Below are 17,639 nucleotides of genomic sequence, written 5' to 3'. Positions count from 1 at the left end.
GCCCCCCCATCCTCCGCTGATTGTTCAAGGGGGTCCTGTGACCTTGGCCCACCTGTTTCCAAAGATGCCCCCTTCAGCTCCCCCCACTGTGAGCACGCTCCCCACCTTGCAAGAGCGCAGCATGTCGGCGATGGCGCGGCGGCTCAGGTTGGCCGTGGCGATCACGTCCTCCTGCCGGCACGAGTTGCCGGCCGCCACAGCCTTGGCAGTCGCCATGGTGATGCCTTTGGTCATGCGGATGAAGTCCTCCGGTGTCGAGGTCTTGGCGGGCGGCACCTGGGAGCAGAAGACCTGCGGGGGAGGGGAGGTGGTCAGCCTGGCCAGGAGAGGAGGGTGGGGCAGAGCAAGGGGGCAGCAGCTCCAGCCCCCTCCCGCCAACACACTCACCGCAAGCTCCTGGCGGATGTGCTCAATTGTGGCTTCCAGCGCTCGGGTCCCCTTGGTGGCTTCGTCCTCCACGGCCTTCACCGTCTTCAGCAGCGATGTGACGTTAGTGACCATCACCTGCCAAGCAGAAAAGGGTGACCTTCGGAGGGGGGGGGAGGAAGAGGGCTCCCTGCTCCCTACAGCCCTAGGGGAACTTCCTCCCTTGGGTGGCCATAGAATCTAAGCACTGCAGAGGGGGAAGGGACCCCTGGGGGTCATCCAGTACAACCCCTGCCATGTCACAACCAAACCATCCCTGAGAGGTAGCCACCCAAGCTCTGCTTAAAAAACCCCCAAAGAAGGAGAGCCCACCCCCTTCCAAGGAGCCTGCCTTCCCTACACACCCCACTCTGCCCCACACACGTGGCCATGGCCTGCTGCAGGGCCTCCCACCTTGGCCGAGTTCTTCAGCTGGTAGACGGCCGGGTCATCGCCAGACTTGCCCGCGGCAGCCTTGGTGGCGCTGATCAGGTCCCCGAGGGCCTTGGCCACGTCCTTCACGGCATTGATCAGGACCACCTGAGCGCAGAGAGGAGAGGAGGAGGACATGAGCAGAGCCTGCAGCTGGATCAGGCCCAAGGGGGTCGCCCCACGGGAAGCCAGCAAGCGGGATTCGAGAGCAAGAGCCCTTGGGTGGTCAACGGAAGGACAGACCCAAGGAGAGGGGCAACCCAGCCGTTGTGGCCCTTACCTGCGTCTCGGGGTCCTCGGAGCCCAGGCTGGCGGCCCCCAGCTTCACCACCTCTGAGAGGCGTGTGATGGTGGCCACAGAGGACTGGGCAGCCTGCGCCAGCTTCTCCTGGCTGGCCGTGGCATTCTGCACCAGCACCTTGGTGTCCTCCACCAGCGCCTTGGCCGTCTTCAGGATGCCCTCCCTGCCACAGAAACAGGGTGGGGGGTTAAGAGGTGGCCAGGAATTCTGGAAGGCCTGCTGGAGGCCGAACGGGAACCGATGGGGGCCGCTACCTGTGGTCGGCAAAGGTCTCTGCGTTTTCGCGGTTGAGGGTCCCGGCCGTGGCAAACATGATGGTGGTGTCCAGATCCGCGATGATGCCAGAGACAGCGCTGGCCGCTGTGATGCAGGCCTGGGTTCCCCGGTTGCCTGCCTGGAGGGCGGCCAAGACGTGCGACACCTGCGGAGGGAGACAGGACAGCTGGCCTCCCATCGGCACTGGGCTGACCCCCAACACGGTCCCAGGAGAAGAGCCCAGGGGGAGGAGACAATGCAGGCGTGTGTTGGTGTGGGAAAATGTTAGGAGGGGATCTGCTGGATCCGGCCAGTGGTCCCTCTAGCCCAGCATCCTGTTCCCACAGTGGCCGACCAAAGGGAACCCAGCACACAGGGTCTGAGCATGAGACCCACTCGTTTCCGGCCGCTGGCATTTGGAAGCACTGCTGGCTCCGACCTCGAGGGGAGAGCCCAGCCGGCAGAGCCAGCTCCTCTTCCCAGAGGCCACTGGGCCCTGGCCTCCCTCCACCCAAGCCCAGGCAGGCAGGCAGGCACCTTCTCGGAGACCCTGCGGGCGCACTCAATCAGCTCCTTCTTGGTGTAGCTGTCGCTGGGGCTGCACTGGAGGGCTCCGGCCTTCGTCACCAGCGCCGCACAGCCGTGGCCCAACTCCTGCACCCGGTTCTTGATGTGGGAGCCAATCTGGAGGGGAAAGAAGGCTGTGGGAGCCTGGCTGCTGGCCCTCACCTTCTGCCCACTCTCCGTGCGCGGCTGCTGCTTCTCTCCCCCAGCCCCACCTGACCTCCAACCACCCCTTTCCCCATTCCAGCCGCCAGAGGCAACAAGGTCCTTCTCGGCCTTCTGGGTTCAGGAAGAGCAAGCGGAAGAGCCCAGCATTTGATGCCCTGCCAGGCCGAGGCTCACAGCTCTGGGCAAATCAAGCAGCTCCCCGCCACATCCCCGTCCCACTGCCCAACCACCAGGGACGTCCCCCCTCCTCACCTCATCATTCTCAGCCGTGATGGCAGCCGGCTTAGCCTGGAGCGCCAGCTGCCCGTAGTCGCTGGTGAGCTGGTTGGCCAAGGTGCCCAGTTCGTCCGGGTTGGTGGTGGATTTGGTGACCTGGAAGAGAGCAGGGACAGTTGGAGGGGGAAGAAGAGAGGGCCACCCCCAAATCCTGGCAGAAGGAAGAGGGGGGTTCTCAAAGGGGCCTGGCCCAGATTACCCCCCACGGAGGCCTCCCCCACAACACCCCCAATGCCTCACCATCTCCTGGACGGTCACAGCGATGGCCTTGGCGGTCTTCACCATGGTGGTCTGGTAGTCCACAAAGGTCCCCTCTGGCTCTCCCACGGGGCCCTCATCCAGCTGGGCGGGAAGAAAGAGAAACGTCTCCTTTCAGAGGATACCAAGGCTGCCTCTGACCCCCAAGCAGCTGAGCTCCACTGCTGGCCCCGGAAGAAGTAGCAAGGACCCCCTCCCACACTGGCCTCTGCTGCCTCTGGGCCCAAGAGGCACCCAAGAAGCTCCCAAGGCCTGTGGGGGGAGGGAACTTCCTGGGGAAGCCCAGAAGGGAGTGCCGTTTGATCCAAGGTGGTGGGTTGGAACAAAGGCACCGGGAATTCCAAGGTAAAAGGGAGCAGATATGGTCTGTTTACTTGTTCCATGTCCAAAGTGGAAATGAATCCAGCAAACACAACTGACACCCGGGGGGAGGAAAGGGCAGATTGACCGTCTTTCTGATTGATCTTTGCTGACAGATCATTACGTGGGGATTGACAGCAATCAGACAGAAGGTCTGGGGATCAAATCACTCTGGGATGAAGGCACGCAAATGCTCTGACCAAGGCTGTTTGAGCCAAGGAACTGACATCATGTTCAAACACCGCATAATAATCCTTTAAGATCTGCATCTTCTCTTTCTTAAACATTTATGGGACAAGATAATTTGTAACTTAAAGAGATTTCTCTGTCTACTGATGAAATTTCACAACTGGAAACCTTGCAAGAGCCGCTTTCTGTCTTTAAGAAGAAGAGAAGGAAAACTGGTTAAGTGTCCAAGGCAGAGCAAAAAGCCTGATTTATGGTTGACAATAAAGATTAAACAAAATTGTGAAGAATCAATATTTGTTTTTCTTCTTTCAAAAGAAGAAACCGGGGAACTGAAAGAAAGATGGCCATTATTTCCTGTGTAGGAAAAGACTACTGTAGTGACAGTGATCTTAAGGTGGAAATCTTAGAGTCGGGAATTATGAAGAGATTGAGTTGTTAATAACATCAAAAACATCCAAAGTATCCAGTTTGGCAAATATATCTTTGGCTTCCGCAGTGACTGTTGGTATTGTTCGGCAGGTGATGGCTGAACAATTAGAAATGATCAGATTGATGTTTCATGAAAAGGGGAAAGAAAAAGAATCAGAGAGATATGAAATGAAAAATGGAACTGGAGATTAGATTTCAGACAAAATCAATGAAAAATTGGTAAGACTGGATGATGAAACACCAAAACTGGAGAAAGCAGGCGGTGAAATGGAAATGCCTTTCATCTGGGGGCTTGGAGGAAAAGGGAAAGATAAAATAATAAATAGAAAGATAGATATAAATGAAAAAACACAGTTGACAATGACTAATAATAATAATAATAATTTGGAAACCCCTCTTGGATTTTCGTTGGAAAAAGAAATGAATGATTTTGAGACACGTGGACTCAGAATAAATATTACTGAACAGAAAGTGGAGAAGATGGGATGTTATCATGGACAGAATGTCTTAAATAACATTTTTTATGTAACTGGTGGATGGAAAATTGGAGGTCCTTTTTATCTTTTTTAATTGTATCTTTTCGCTTTCTCTCTCTTTTCCTTTGCTTTCCTTTTTCTCTCTCTTTCCTTTCTTCCTGTTTCTTTCTTTCTTGTTCTGGTAGCTGTTTTCGTTTCTGCTTTTATTTACGTTAGTTTTCTACATCTCACCATATTATGAAATCTTCAAATAAAAATCTTAATGTGAATGCAGCAAAGACAACCAGGATTTGCTTTTGCTACACTTTTCAGTCTGCAAACGATACACAATTGATAACATTCCCCCTAATCCTCAACTGTAGTGTAATTAGGCAATTATGTAAAATTCCGCTGCGGTGGGGTGGGACAAAGAACATTTTTGTGGGAAGCAGGAAACTGCAGCCAAAGAAACAGTCCTGCGTGGGACGGGGGGGGGGGGCAGACCTCCCTGCCTTCTCCCCTCCTGAGGCCTTTGGGGGGGGGGTCCCATTAAAAGTCAAAGGGGGAGTTGGGCTCTGGGGAAGGAGTCACACCTGATTGATGGCTTGAGTGATGGAGTCCACCATGCCGCCAACCACGCCTGCTGCGCTGGCCGCCTCGTTCAGGGTGGCCGTCAGGTCCTCCACGGCCTCCTTCATCATCTGCGCAGACTCCTCGAGGGCTTCCTGCGTGTGGGCTGCTTGCTGGGGGGGGGAGAAGGCGATGCATCACCTGCTCTCTCAGAAGCGCCTCGATGCTCATCATCCACAGGCGAAGGCTCTCTGCCGCTCCCCACCTGAGCAGACACTGGTGTGGCGCTCCCCACCTGCCCGGCAGGCCCCTCTGGGAAGGGCAGAGCCACATCAGCCTCCCTGCCCCCACCCAGCTGGCACCTTGGGGTTCCCTCCGGCCTCCTTGGCCGTGTAGAGCATCTGAAGGGCTGACTCTGCCAGCGTCTTGGTCTGGTCCAGGAGGTTCATCTGCTGCTGGCTGTTGAGGGTCTTGGAAGCAGCCCCCACGGCCGCCAGAACCAGGGGCTGAAAGTACTGAGCCAGCTGAGAGACCTGGAGGGAGAGAAGGGGCAGGTGAACGGGGCAGGGGGGCAGAAGCAGAATCCCAGTCTCCCTGGCAGGGGCACACAGTGCCTGGGGGGCCAGCCCTCCTGCAGCTCCTGCCTTAGGCACCCTGGGTGCAGAAGAGGGCGACGTCCTGGAGAGGACACCCCCCCCATGGCTTTTGCCGTGTGATGCAGTCACAATGAGCAAAACCTCAGCAGAAGAGGAGAGCCGTAAGGAGGGAGGCAGAGGAGGAGGAGGAAGGAGAGGCAAAGGGCACTTCCCTTCAGTGGCCTGAAGAGTCTGCCAGGTGAACCCCTGGCATGCCACTCAAAGCCACAGGAGGGCAGGAGGTCTCCCCAGTGAGCGTCAGGGGCCAAGCACCCCTTCTGGACTGAGTTTGCTGCTTTGCTCATCAGCCTGGTTGCCACGGCATTGAAGGCAAAGCCTCAGGTGCGCAAGAGACGCTGGGGAAGAGATCTCTGGCCACACCTGAGGCCTCGCCCTCAATGCCAGGGCAGCAGGACTGCCCTTCGCTCTCCCGCCTGCAGCTCCTTCCAGAATCCCAGGCCCACAGAAGCTCCCTCTCTGGCACCAGAGGTCCAAAGCCTCCCTTTTGCTTGCTGGTATTCTTCCCCCTCCAGATATGCCATCATCCCTCACAGGAAGAGCCCAAGCCAGGCCCCTGGCCCCTCTGGCACAGGGCTTCCTGCACAGGTGGGCAGCAGTGGCTCTGCAGGGATTCAGGCAGGTGGGCTGCCAGTGGGGCGGAAGCAGGGACCTTCTGCCTGCCCGGCAGCTGCTTTGGCCCTTCCTCACCAGCAACTCTCGTTAGGCAGCCCTTGGCTCTGCCTTCTTCCAGCCCCCCCTCCCTGCCCCCCCCGCCGGCCCCCCATCCTCTTACCTTGTGCCCCAGCTGGGAGGCCTCGGCTCGCGCTGCCCCAGCCACCGGCTCAATGAGGTGGTTGATCTCCTGGACGGCCGTGAGCATCTGGTTGTGCAAGGCCTGCGAGGGAGAAGGGATGGAGGGAGAGTTCCTGGCAGGCCCATCGGGGGAAGGGGGCACGAAGCCCACCCGCCTGGTGCCGTGCTCAGAGTCAGAGCCCCACAAGTTCCCCCCTCCCCACAAACACGAGAGCCCAGCAAGCCCTCCGGCACACGGGGGCAGCCCCTGACTGGGAAGGTGTTGAAGGCATGGCAAAGGGACTGGGCAGGATTTGTCCCATGTGGGCTGTGGGCCCGTTCTTCACCAGTGAAAGGATGTTTCCTATTCCAATGACTGGTCTCCTGCCCCCCACTGGCATCCTAGATGGCGGCTAACAGATGAATCCTGACAAGACAGAAGTACTATTTTGGGGGGACAGGGGGCAGGCAGGTGTGGGGGACTCCCTGGTCCTGAATGGGGTAACTGGGCCCCCAAAGGACCAGGTGTACCGCCTGGGAGTCATTCTGGACACACAGCTGTCTATGGAGGTTAATTCTGTGTCCAGGGCAGCTGTCTACCAGCTCATCTGGTACACAGGATGAGACCCTACCTGCCGCGGACTGTCTCGCCAGAGTGGCGCATGCTCTGGTTATCTCCTGCTTGGACTACTGCAATGCGCTCTACCTGGGAACTACAACTAATCTAGAATGCGGCAGCTAGACTGGTGACTGGGAGTGGCCACCGGGACCAAATAACACCAGTCTTGAAAGATCTACATTGGCTCCCAGTACGTTTCCGAGCACAATTCAAAGTGTTGGTGCGGACCTTTAAAGCCCTAAATGGCCTCAAAGGCCCAGTAGACCTGAAGGAGCGTCTCCATCCCCATCATTCTGCCCGGACACTGAGGTCCAGCTCCGAAGGCCTTCTCGTGGTTCCCTCCCTGCGAGAAGCCAAGTTACAGGGAACCAGGCAGAGGGCCTTCTCGGTAGTGGTGCCTGTTCTGTGGAACGCCCTCCCATCAGATGACATCTGAAGGCAGCCCTGTTTAGGAAAGCTTTTAATGACTGATGTTTTAATGTATTTTTAATATTTTGTTGGAAGCTGCCCAGAGTGGCTGGGGAAACCCAGCTGGATGGGCAGGATATAAATAATAAATTATTATTATTATTACTCGCTCACTCACTCACTCACCTCCTGAGAGATGCCCTCGCGAGGCGCCAACTGCTGGCTGATGGCTGCCAAGGATGCCTGGTCCACGTCCCGAATGCACTTGGTCAGCAACTCAATGGCCTCGTCGCACTCCTGCTGGCCAGGAGCCTTGTCTCTGCCGGGAGGAGGGGAGACCCTCAGCGTGGCTGCACCCACCCAGAGAGGCCGACTCCCTCCCCCTGGCACAGCCCTGGCAGCACGGGAAGGCATGGCAGGCACCCAGCACCACCAACCGGCCGCTGCGGTTCTCACCTCATGTTGGTGATGAGCTTCTTGATGGAGTCGGAGACGGTCCGCGAGTGTCCGGCCAGCACTGACCACTTGGGCGGGTCCTTTGGGTTGACGGCCAGGGAGCGAGCTGTCTGGATGAGGCCGGCAGAGCTCTCCAGCATGGTCTTGGCAGAGGAGATGATGGGCTCCATGGCTCTGCGCCCCTGCAGGGTGGGGGGAGTGCCAGGTGGTCAAGGGGAAGCTGGCGAGCAAGTGGGGGCACAGCTGGGGCTCTGAGAAGCCCCCCACCAAGTCTAACTCCCTGCTCCCCCCAAAGGATGCTGCCCTTGGCAGCAGAGGAAATATCTCCCCACCAGGCCCTGACGGGGTCCTGCCCCCCACTTACCTCTGGGCTGATCTGAGCAGGAACGGTGGCAAACTCTGGGTTGGAGGCAAAGGCGGTCAGGTTGTCCACGGCCTCAATGAGGGGGGAAGTGGCCTCGCGGCAGCGCTCCCGGTTCTCTGGGGTGAAAGCCCCGTCCAGAGCCTGCAGGGAAGGACAGAGGGACGGGCAGCACTGGCCTTTGGGCTTCCTCCCCACGGATGAAGCCCACGGCCCAAGAGGACGTGGGGCTGCCAAGGTGGACTCCCCACTCCTCCAGGGACAGCTCCTCCAGGGACAGGATCCCCTGAGCTCCCCATGAGCAAGGCCAGGCGGTTTGGTCTAGGCTGGCGGGGGAGAAGGACCAGGCCCTTTGGGTCGAATCCTTCAGCTCCAGCCAGCGCCGCCCCTCCCCTGAATCTGCTTTTTGTCAGATGCCAAATACTTCTGGGATTGCTCAGCCAGCAGCTCCATTCCTGGAAGGCGAATCTACTGGCGCAGCGACAGAAACGAGTCTCCTTGGACGTCCAGCGGCTGCACCAGCAAATTCTCCAGCCTGGCTCTGAGGCTTTTCTCTTTCATTTTTGTGTTCATGAAGGTAATGATCTAATCTCTAATCACTAGTCCTCGTGCGAAGGACGAAGGACCACTTTCCACTCTGTATCACAGCCCCAAAGCCCCCTTTCAGAGCTCCAGCCCCTGGCTCAAGACTGGCTCCCCACGCCGCTTCACGGGCTGAACCCCAGAGACTGGAGCAGGGAGCCCTTGCTCTGCGTGGGGAAATGGGGGGAGCATTCCCTTGGGAGCTGGTGGTGGCAGAGCAAGGCCAGGGAGGGGCTGCCTCACCAATGCTTGCCCTTGACCAGAGAAAAAGAGGTGGGGGGGGGAGAAAAAGAGGTTGTGAAAGAGAAGGAGATGGGGTGGGGGAGAGAGAACACAAAAGAAAGAGGGAGAGAAAGAGAGAGGGAGAAAAGAGAAAAAGATTTAGAGGGGAATAGAGAAAGAGAGAGAGAAAGGAGGGCTTCCCCCTTCCCAGGCTCATCACAGTATCATCCCACCCACGTGCCCCGACACCTGTCAATCAAGTACCTTGATGGTCTTGACCAGGTTGGCGGTGCTGTTGGCCACCTCCTTGGCAGACTGGACAAACTGGCGCTTGGCCACTGGGTTGGCGGTGCGAGATGAGGCCAGCCGGCAGGTGTTGCAGAGGGCAGAGGTGTGCTTGGCCACAATGGTGGCGGCTGAGAGGACCTGTGGGGGGACAGGGGAGGGTCCTCCACGTGAGGCCACGGCAGGCGGACGGCAGCCAGGGAGGCGGGGGGCTTTCAAGGCCTCCTGCCTGGCCCCGGGAGACGGGCATGTGGAGACTCGTGGCACGGGGCACAGGGAAACCCTTCCTTCCGGCTGAAGCCTCGCCACCACAGCAGGTCTCCAACCTCCCAGTCCGAGGTGCCTCCTTGCTTACGGCACCGTCAACATATGCAGCAGGACTTGGGCGTGTTGCTGGCTTCCATCCTGGCCCCTTGCGGGACTTTCTCCCTGACAAAGGACTAAACCAGCAACACACACACATGCCTCACGAGGGGCTCTGGCTGTGCTCCACCCACCCCCCCCGTGGCGCCCTTGCACAGCTTGGGTGATGCGCCACCCAAGGGCTCACCTGGGACTGGGTGCAAGCCGGGTCAATCAGGTTCTGGCAGGCCATCTGGATGGCTTGGTTGGCTCTTGCAAACTGGGTGGGGTCCACCAGGCCTTGCTGTCCTGCCTGGCTATTGGGGTCCGAGACGCCAACCAGGTAGGCAGCCTGGGAGCAGAAGGAAGAGAAGTAAGAGGTGGGGGTGGGTGAGCAACGGAGCAGCCAGATGCTCTCCCTGCACCCCAAAAGGAGAGCCCCCACCCCCTCATTTCCCGTGGCCTCCCTACCTGGGCAGCCGCTTCCGTGAAGCCGCAGAGGGCCTTGGAGGCGGTGCTGATGGAGTCGCCAAACTCGGGCAGCTTGCTGTTCTTGGCATTCTGGGAGATGCCGGCCATGGCTTCCCCCAGAACCTGCAGAAATAGGAAGGGGAAAGGGTGGGTGCCAGGCCTGGGAGGGGAAGCAGAGCCCCCCAGGGCTGGGGTCACAGAAAGCAGCCACTGCCCGCCCCCCAAGAGAGAGAGTCGCCCCCTGGCTGCTCACCTTGGAGTTCTCCATGACACTGTCCAGGCAGTTGAAGTACGACATGTCGTTGACAGCCTGCGTGGGATTCTCCAGAAGCTCTCGCACCGTCTGGGGAGGGGGAAAGGCAGCTCAGGGCTCCCCCACCACCACTGCAGGCCCCTCCCGCCTGGCAGGCTGTGGCCCCCCCACAGCAGCCCCCGCCCCCCTTCCCTGCACAGAAGGCTACCTCCAGCTCCCGCAGGGCGTTGTCGCACTCCTTCTGGCCGGGCGCTTGCTGGGTGCACATGGTGATCAGCTGGTTGATGCTGTCCGTCACGGCCCTGCAAGGACAGAGGCAGCCCATGAGCCCCCCTGTGCCCCCCCCCAGCCATGGCCAGCCAGCCACTCCAGAAAGGAGCTTCCACAGCCAAGAGAGAACACAAAGCAGTCTTCCCTGCTCTCATTCCCCTCCCTCGCCCCCCTACCGGGCAGCGGCTGCCAGCTGGTTCTTGAGGTTGGGGGCCGCAGGGTCGGCGGAGAGGGCCTTGGCGGCCAGGAGGAGCTTGCTGGACGACATGGAGATGCTCTTCAGGTTGGAGACCACCTGGGCCTGGGCTTCCCTGGACTGCGGGGAGAAAGGGAGGGAGGCAGAAGGAGGGGTCACTCGGCCATCCGCCCCAGGCCAGGGGGCCTCGCATTCACCCAACAGCCCCACTGCCAGCCAACCAGCTTGGCACTGGCTCGTTCCTTGGGACGAGGGGACACTCCACTCAGCACCGGCACCTGCTTTCTCTACTACGGTTGAAAGCCACATAAAGCCAATCTGCTATTTTACTAGGGAGCTGTCTGGGCTCCCAGGCCCAATCCAGCCAGGTGCTGAGCCTGAATGGAGGAGCGGAGGGAGACTCCCCGCCTTGCCCTCCAGGCTTTGCCTGGGCCAGGCAAATGGGCATATTGGCAGAGCCCTGACTGAGCAGCCTGCCCTTCTTCCAGAGCCCGTCCCTCCGGGGAAGATGGTCCCCTGGCACTGCCCCCCGAGTCCCTCTCTAACCCCACTGCATGCACACACACAGGTTCAATTTGCCCCCCTGCGTACAGCCCTCTCTCCGCAAGGGGTCTCTTACCGGCGACTGGCCGGCCATCTCCACACCGGCCTGCAGGAACTCGTTGAAGTCTTGGCCGAACTTGCCGGAGGCCTTGGCCAGGTCCTGGGGGGTCCCGCGAGACGCCTGCACCAGCTCCGTGGCCGACTGGTTGAGGCCAGCAGCTGCCTGGTTCAGGTGACTCTGGGCCTCCTGGAAGTTTTTGCCACTGGGGGGGAACTGGAGGGCGGGGGGGAACGAGAGTCAGCTTCAGGCATGGGACTCACAACAGGGCTATGCCCGTCCCCCCGTCCCCCCGCTCCCTTGACATGCAAAGAGACACTGCCTATTGGCCAGAATAAATGACAGCAGCACCTCTTCCGTCTGCAGATACAAGCCTGGGCTTCACTTGGACCAGGGATAAAAGCAAGAGTCAGGTCCACCTGCCCAGGTATCACTTGGCTGGGATGGATCTGCTGCTCTCTGCGCTGATATTTGCTCCTTTCATGGACGTGAATGAATGTTTTCTTGTATCCATGGGACAGCAGGACGGACGAGTGGGAAGAAGGGGCCAGATTCTCCCTCGTTGGAGGTTTTAAAGCAGAAATCCCACGGTTGCCTGTCGGGGATTCTCTAGCTGTGATTCCTGCACTGCAGGAGGCTGGACTAGATGAGCCCTGGGTGACCCTTCGGACTCTACAATTTGTATCCTGCCCCAGAATGGCTTTGACAACAAGGAGCAGGACAGAAATGCTTTACATAACTGATGGGGTTTTGCTCTGCAGGATCACTAATGCTGGGGAAACCCAGCCAGGTGGGCCGGGTAGAAATAATAAATTATTATTAGAATGCAGAGGCAGTCAATGGGGCAGCCCTAGAGCCATGAGCAAGACGCGGTGCGACTGTCGGGGTGTGTTGTGCCTGGGCCATTTTAAAAGGGGAGGGCTAACTGCAGCCCAGAGGAGGGTGGGCAGACACGCTGCTCTGGGTTGTACAAGGGCCCCTCAGTCTGCTAAACTGGTCCCAGAGCTGAGGGGCCAGGAGACAGGCCTCCTCGAGGGCCCAGACCCCCCAGAGGGGATGCCCTCCCCGCCCCCCGCCAAGCCAGAGAGAGAAGGGAAGGGGCTCACCGAGTCAGCCAGGAGCCTCTTGCTGGCCTCGCCCACCGTGCGAATGGCGGCGTCCACATCCCGTTGGCCAGGAAGGCAGTTGACGCAGCGGTTGAGAGCCTGAGAGACGGCCTTGGCCACCTGCCGGGAGAGGGCAGAGCGGCTCAGTGGGGAGGGCCACTACCCCCACCCCACCCACGGCCCCCACACCAGGCCGAGGGCTCACCTGCGCCAGGCGCTGCTGGCTCTCGGGGTCTCCCGGCTTGGCCACGGCCTTGCGGGCTTCCTCTATCAAGTTGCCGGCCTTGTCCATGACGTCGCCTGCGCACTCCAGCATGGCGGCCTGGACCTGCGGCTCCTCCGAGTTGGCAGCCACCCCGCGGGCAGCTTGGCTCAGGGAGCGCAGCGCATGGGCCACATCGCGGGCAGCAATCCCTGGGGGAGGCAGGGGGAGAGGGCGGCAGCGTCAGCCCAACCCTGGCCAGGACAGCCCCCCAGGCCAGGACCCTCCCTCCCCAAGAGGGGGTGAGGAGGAAGAGGAGGAGGATGGGTCCAATCCAGACCCATGAGGAACAGAGGGGTGTCTCCTGAAGTATGCACAGCAAGGGGGGAGCCTGCCACAGCTAGGGGGAGGAGCAATGGAGGCTGCTGGTGGGGAGGGGGCTTGGGGGGCACGGAGGAGTACCTGTGTAGTTTTCGTTGCCCTGGGCAACCTCTCCCAGCAGCTGGGCGATGGCGGAGCTGACGGCCTTGGTGCTGTTCCCCAGGTCCTGGGCGCTCTTCTCCATCTGCAGGACACACAGAGTCAACAGGCCCCGTGCCCCCACCTCCCCCTTGTGCCTGCTGTGCCCACCCCACGCCTTCTGACCCCCCACGCCCTCCTCTGCTCACCGTCTCTCCCGGAAGAGGTTTCAGCTTGCCCTCTCTGGCCGCCGTCTTGGCTTCCTGCAAGTCCCGCTCCAGGCTCTGCACCAAGCTGAGGGCCGAGTCGATCTCCAGGGGGCCGCAGGCCTCTTGTGCCTGCCGTGGAACAGGAGGGTGTCACCCCCAGGGGGCGCCACACATCATCCCCAGCCCCTGCCACCGTCCCACACTGAGGGCTTTAGCATAGAAGACTGGCAGAAGATCTGTGGGGAGGAGGTCCCCTTCACCCCACAGAGAACCAATGGCCACAAGACGCAAGAGAAGAAGAAAGAGAAGAAGGAGAAGGAGAAGGAGGAGGAGGAGGAGGAGGAGGAGAAGGAGGAGGAGGAGGAGGAGGAGGAGGGGCCACAGCTGTGAAGAGGGCAGGGGGCTTGACGGCTGCTCCTCCTTACCTTCTGTGCTGCCGTGCGAAGTTCGGCCAAGGCGGCTGCCAGGTTCTTGGCGCACTGGCTGAGCTGCATGGCGGAGGCCTGGTCCGAGATGGTGGGCACTGTGGCCTTGGCCGCGGCCACCATCTTCCCGCCGGGCTGCAGCGGGGGGAGGGAAAGGAGAGTGGTGACCATGAGGAGCCCCCAATCCTGAGGAGCCCCCCACCCTGGGTTGCCCACACAACCGCCTCCTCGCCCCGCGGGCGCCCTCCGCTGCCCATCCCCTCACCTGCAGGAAGTTCTGGCTGGCAGCAATGAGAGCCAGCTGGGCGCTGGGGCTGTCGGGCTGCGACTGGCTCCCCCGGACGCCCTGCACCAGCATGGGGATCTGCTCCGCCACCACCTGGAGGAGGGCGGGAGAAAGAGACGGTTGGGGGGCCTCCATCCAAACCGCGTCCTGGGTCCTTCTTGCCCCAGAGGGGCCAGGAGAGCATCTGGGGCTCAAGGGGTGAGCCCCCCAACACCCAAGGGAAGCAAGAGGCGCCCATAGCAGGAAGTACTTGTGGCTGGTGTTTCTGATCAATGTGATAGCAGCCATTCATTCATAATAATAATAATAATAATAATAATAATAATAATAATAATAACAACAACAATAACAATAACAATAATAATAATATTTATACCCCACTCACTCTGGGCGGCTCCCAACAGAATATTAACAACAACAACAACAATAAAAAAGCAATAAAACATCAAATGCTAAAAACTTCCCTAAATGTGGCTGCCTTTATTTATTTACTTGGCAGCAGTCTCCTCTGTCAAATGAATGAATGTATGACGGCTAACATAATGTCATGTTACGGTTATTGATATCGCTATCAGTATTGTTATTAAAATAATTGTGTTACGCACTGTGTGTTTCTGTGCTGCAACCTGACCTATGGTCTTTGGATGAAGAGCGGTATATAAATTTAAATAATAGCAATGGTCCCAACAGCAACAATGAGAGGTTGGAATGGCCTCTCACCCCCCCCCCAGCCAGACACCCACACTGGAGCCGGGGGGGGGCAAGCCCAGCCCTCCCCTCTCTCCCTCCCTCCCTCCCTCCCTCCCTCTCACCTTGCAGCTCTGCGCCAGCTGCTGGTGGGCAGCCGGGTTCTTGTTGGTGGTGGCTGCATGCTGGGCGGCTGCGATGGTTTGGGTGGCGGCGGCCGCTGCTTGCTTGGCTGCATGCTGGGGAGAGAGAAAGCGGGGACGGGGTGAGGCCAGGAAGGCCCCTCGCTCTGCCCAGCCGGCCAGGCCATGGCAGGCGACGGGCATGGGCACACACACACACGTCACTTGCAGCACTAACCTCCAGCCGGTGCACCAGCTTCTTCTTGATGGCGTTCTGGGCGGCTGCGTTGGTGGCCATGCGCAGGCCCTCAGCCGCCTCCCGCAGGCGCTGCTGCTGCTCCTCGCTGTCTGGGTGGGCTGCAGCCCCCTGGTGGGCGGGGAGCAGGAGGGGAGGCTGGTCAGAATGGCCCCCACCAGGCTACCCACCCCCACCTCACGGGGACCAGGAGCAGGGAGCGGGCGAAGAGGCACCAGTGAGGTTCCCACCAGGCGCCCAGGGGGGCACTGGCAAGGGGCACCGGCCGGCTCTAGCCTGGTGCAGCTCCCAGGAAACGTATGTGGCTGGCACCAGAGGGCATGAGGACAGGATGAGAGGGCATCACCCGGGGGAAGTGGACAACCCCCTCCCTGAAATGGGATGCAGCAAGGAGGGCATCATTGTGGGCACAGACGTGGCACTCAGTTGTTGCTTCCCAAAGAAGGGGGACCAATCCAGGGCGGGGGAGGCTCTCCATGGGCACAGCACCTGCACCCCCCCCCACTGCCAGAAGCCAATTCTGACCCCTCCACCTCGCTCCCCTGCCAGGCAGGCTTCCCCCCATCCGCCCAGTCCCTCCACCGATGCCACACCTTGGCGGCCTCCACCATCTTGGCCGTGGCGTCAGCCAGGATCTTGGCCGCACTCAGCAGTTTGCGCGAGTTCTCCAGGTCCGTCTCCCCTTCGGCATCGGCCTTGATGGCGTTCACCAGGTCGGAGGTGGCTTGAGCCAGGATGCGGGCCTGACGCACCATTTCCCCTGGGGAGGAGGAGGGGAGAGGTGAGGGCCAGCCCCACAGACGGACCCTCAGACACCCTCACCCATCCCATCCCCAAGTGGTCCCTCCCCCCAAGGCCCACTCACCCGCATCTCCCATGGAGCTGAAGATGTTCTCCGTGACGTTGAGGATGGTGTCAGTGGCCTGGTCGTAGCGGCCGATGGGCTGCCCGCCCGTGGCATGCTGCTTGATGTGCTCCAGCAGGTCGTTGAGGGCCTGCGTCACGGCCGTGGCCGCCACCCCCACCTGCTTCAGCAGCTGCTCGTCGCCCGTGGCCGCCTGAGACGCGTCCACACAGCTCTCCACCGACTTGGCCACCAGCTTGCCAGCTTCCACCAGCTGCTCCTGGCAGACGGGCGAGCTGATGGTGGGCGCCACCACCTGCCAAGGAGGAGGAGGAATGGGCAAGGCACAGGGCAGTCAGGGCACTGGCCCAGCCTGCCCCAGCCCCACCAGCCCCACTTCCCACAAGACTCAGAAGTCACCCTTTGGGGAGATGGCAGGGGCCAGCTTGCGCTCCTTCTCCAAACGGAAGCCCAAACAGTGCCCCGATGCCAAGGCATGTGTTTCCTGGAAGAGGAAGGGGCCAAGGCCAGCTGCTGCCCCAGGGTGCCAGGGGTGGGTGCTCAGGGTCTGCTGCTCACCTTGGTGCAAGCCACCAGCTGGGAGGTGGAGAGGGCGCACTGCGTGGCGGCAGCAATGACCTGCGTCTGCAGCACTGAGTCCTCCGTCTTCTGGGCCACGTTCTTGGCCTTCAGGACCAGGGCGGCAGCGGCACTGGCCACAGCCTTCGCCAGCTGCATCAGCATGTCCTGTCGGGGGGGCGGGGGGAGGAAGAGGCGGCATTGGCTGGTTGTGCTCATGAAACATTCAGCAGGGAAACCCGAGCTGGGCAAGGAGGGCCCTTCCAGGCTCTCCTGGCGCAGGTGAGATCATCCTTCTTCCGCCTCTGCCAGCACAAACCTCACCCCTCCGTGCTCCTGCGGCACTCAGCCCCCACCCCAAGACCCCCCCCAACCGCCACCCTCTCTGGCCTCAATCACAGGCGCAGAGAGCACCGCGCACCAAACCCGTCACCAAGAGGAAGCGCCCACAGCCCCCCACCGCAAGGACCGGGAGCGGGGAGAGAAGATGCTCGGATTCCCCTGCTGCCAAAGCAGCCAAGACCCCCACATGGGGCACTGATGCAGGCCCAGCGCCGGGAGGCTGGCACGGTTCCCTGGCATCTGTGGGGAGATTTGGCAGCGCCAGTTGCTCTACCAACAGAGGTCCCTGCTGACTTTGCTACCATGCCATGTGGCGAAGAGTCCCACAGGCAGCCTCCTGGGGGTCCTGCCAAATCTTGGCCCCTCTGGCCGGTGATCTTGGGGGCTTCCTGGCTTGTGGGTCAGAGCCATCCCACCAACTGGAGGGGCCAAGGCTCCTGCAACAGGGGGAGCCGAGCATGCGCCAGCGAGAGCAAGAGCTTGCCCCAAGCCCCTTGGCCAGCGAGCCCCACTGATTGGCAGCAGCGCAGAGGAGGGCTCTGCCCCAGAGAGCACAGCCCCTGCTGGGCTCAGGCCCTTTACCGTCTTGGGGTCAGGGGCGGACAGGGTCCGAGGGCGCCGGCTCTCCACCATCTGCACACGAATCCACAAGACAAGAGAGGTTACTGGGCCCAAGCGCCACCCCCACTGCCCATCCTGTGCCAGAGGGCAGGCGGCCTGCGCCAGGCTGTCCCCCGCCAGGTGTGCCCCAGAGGACTCCCGCTTGCCACTCACCTGGAAATGGGGGTCGGCGTCGCTCTCCCCAATCTGCTGCAGCAGCTCCCCACTCGTCTGCCCCACGGCGCCTGCAGCTTGCAAAAGGTTCTGCCGCGGCTGGAGGAGGAAAGGGCTAGCGGTTAGGGGCAGCCCCTGAAGGCAACCCACAAGACCTAAACTCAAACAGGCAGACCCTCGTGGTAAAGTCCCC

General features: G+C 60.5%; 1 protein-coding gene across 2 annotated transcripts in view; it reads right to left on the bottom strand.

Annotated features, from left to right (window-relative positions):
- TLN1 (talin 1) overlaps window positions 1-17,639 on the bottom strand; it is a 52,551-nt gene that overhangs the window by 7,262 nt on the left and 27,650 nt on the right. Inside the window, exons 16-49 of one of the 2 annotated variants that reach the window (XM_083466348.1) lie at window positions 17,447-17,545; window positions 17,255-17,305; window positions 16,331-16,498; window positions 15,773-16,067; window positions 15,501-15,667; window positions 14,890-15,018; window positions 14,655-14,768; window positions 13,822-13,935; window positions 13,557-13,691; window positions 13,132-13,260; window positions 12,926-13,028; window positions 12,467-12,675; window positions 12,262-12,381; window positions 11,174-11,371; window positions 10,535-10,674; window positions 10,297-10,390; window positions 10,089-10,178; window positions 9,836-9,958; window positions 9,573-9,716; window positions 9,002-9,163; window positions 7,937-8,077; window positions 7,573-7,754; window positions 7,303-7,435; window positions 6,091-6,192; window positions 5,025-5,195; window positions 4,686-4,835; window positions 2,642-2,743; window positions 2,378-2,497; window positions 1,931-2,077; window positions 1,393-1,559; window positions 1,118-1,301; window positions 820-945; window positions 388-504; window positions 106-291 (exon numbers count right to left, since the gene is read on the bottom strand). In XM_083466348.1, coding sequence (XP_083322474.1) covers window positions 106-291; window positions 388-504; window positions 820-945; window positions 1,118-1,301; window positions 1,393-1,559; window positions 1,931-2,077; window positions 2,378-2,497; window positions 2,642-2,743; window positions 4,686-4,835; window positions 5,025-5,195; window positions 6,091-6,192; window positions 7,303-7,435; window positions 7,573-7,754; window positions 7,937-8,077; window positions 9,002-9,163; window positions 9,573-9,716; window positions 9,836-9,958; window positions 10,089-10,178; window positions 10,297-10,390; window positions 10,535-10,674; window positions 11,174-11,371; window positions 12,262-12,381; window positions 12,467-12,675; window positions 12,926-13,028; window positions 13,132-13,260; window positions 13,557-13,691; window positions 13,822-13,935; window positions 14,655-14,768; window positions 14,890-15,018; window positions 15,501-15,667; window positions 15,773-16,067; window positions 16,331-16,498; window positions 17,255-17,305; window positions 17,447-17,545 — 4,812 coding nt within the window. The remainder of the gene's footprint in view (window positions 1-105; window positions 292-387; window positions 505-819; window positions 946-1,117; window positions 1,302-1,392; window positions 1,560-1,930; window positions 2,078-2,377; window positions 2,498-2,641; window positions 2,744-4,685; window positions 4,836-5,024; window positions 5,196-6,090; window positions 6,193-7,302; window positions 7,436-7,572; window positions 7,755-7,936; window positions 8,078-9,001; window positions 9,164-9,572; window positions 9,717-9,835; window positions 9,959-10,088; window positions 10,179-10,296; window positions 10,391-10,534; window positions 10,675-11,173; window positions 11,372-12,261; window positions 12,382-12,466; window positions 12,676-12,925; window positions 13,029-13,131; window positions 13,261-13,556; window positions 13,692-13,821; window positions 13,936-14,654; window positions 14,769-14,889; window positions 15,019-15,500; window positions 15,668-15,772; window positions 16,068-16,330; window positions 16,499-17,254; window positions 17,306-17,446; window positions 17,546-17,639) is intronic. The other variant, XR_014517359.1, reaches the window with a different exon arrangement.

This window comes from Podarcis liolepis (genome assembly GCF_965112155.1).
Source record: "Podarcis liolepis genome assembly, chromosome: 11".
Taxonomy (NCBI): domain Eukaryota; kingdom Metazoa; phylum Chordata; class Lepidosauria; order Squamata; family Lacertidae; genus Podarcis; species Podarcis liolepis.
The sequence above is the reverse complement of the archived record's forward strand: the minus strand, read 5'-3'. Positions and strand labels throughout refer to the sequence as shown.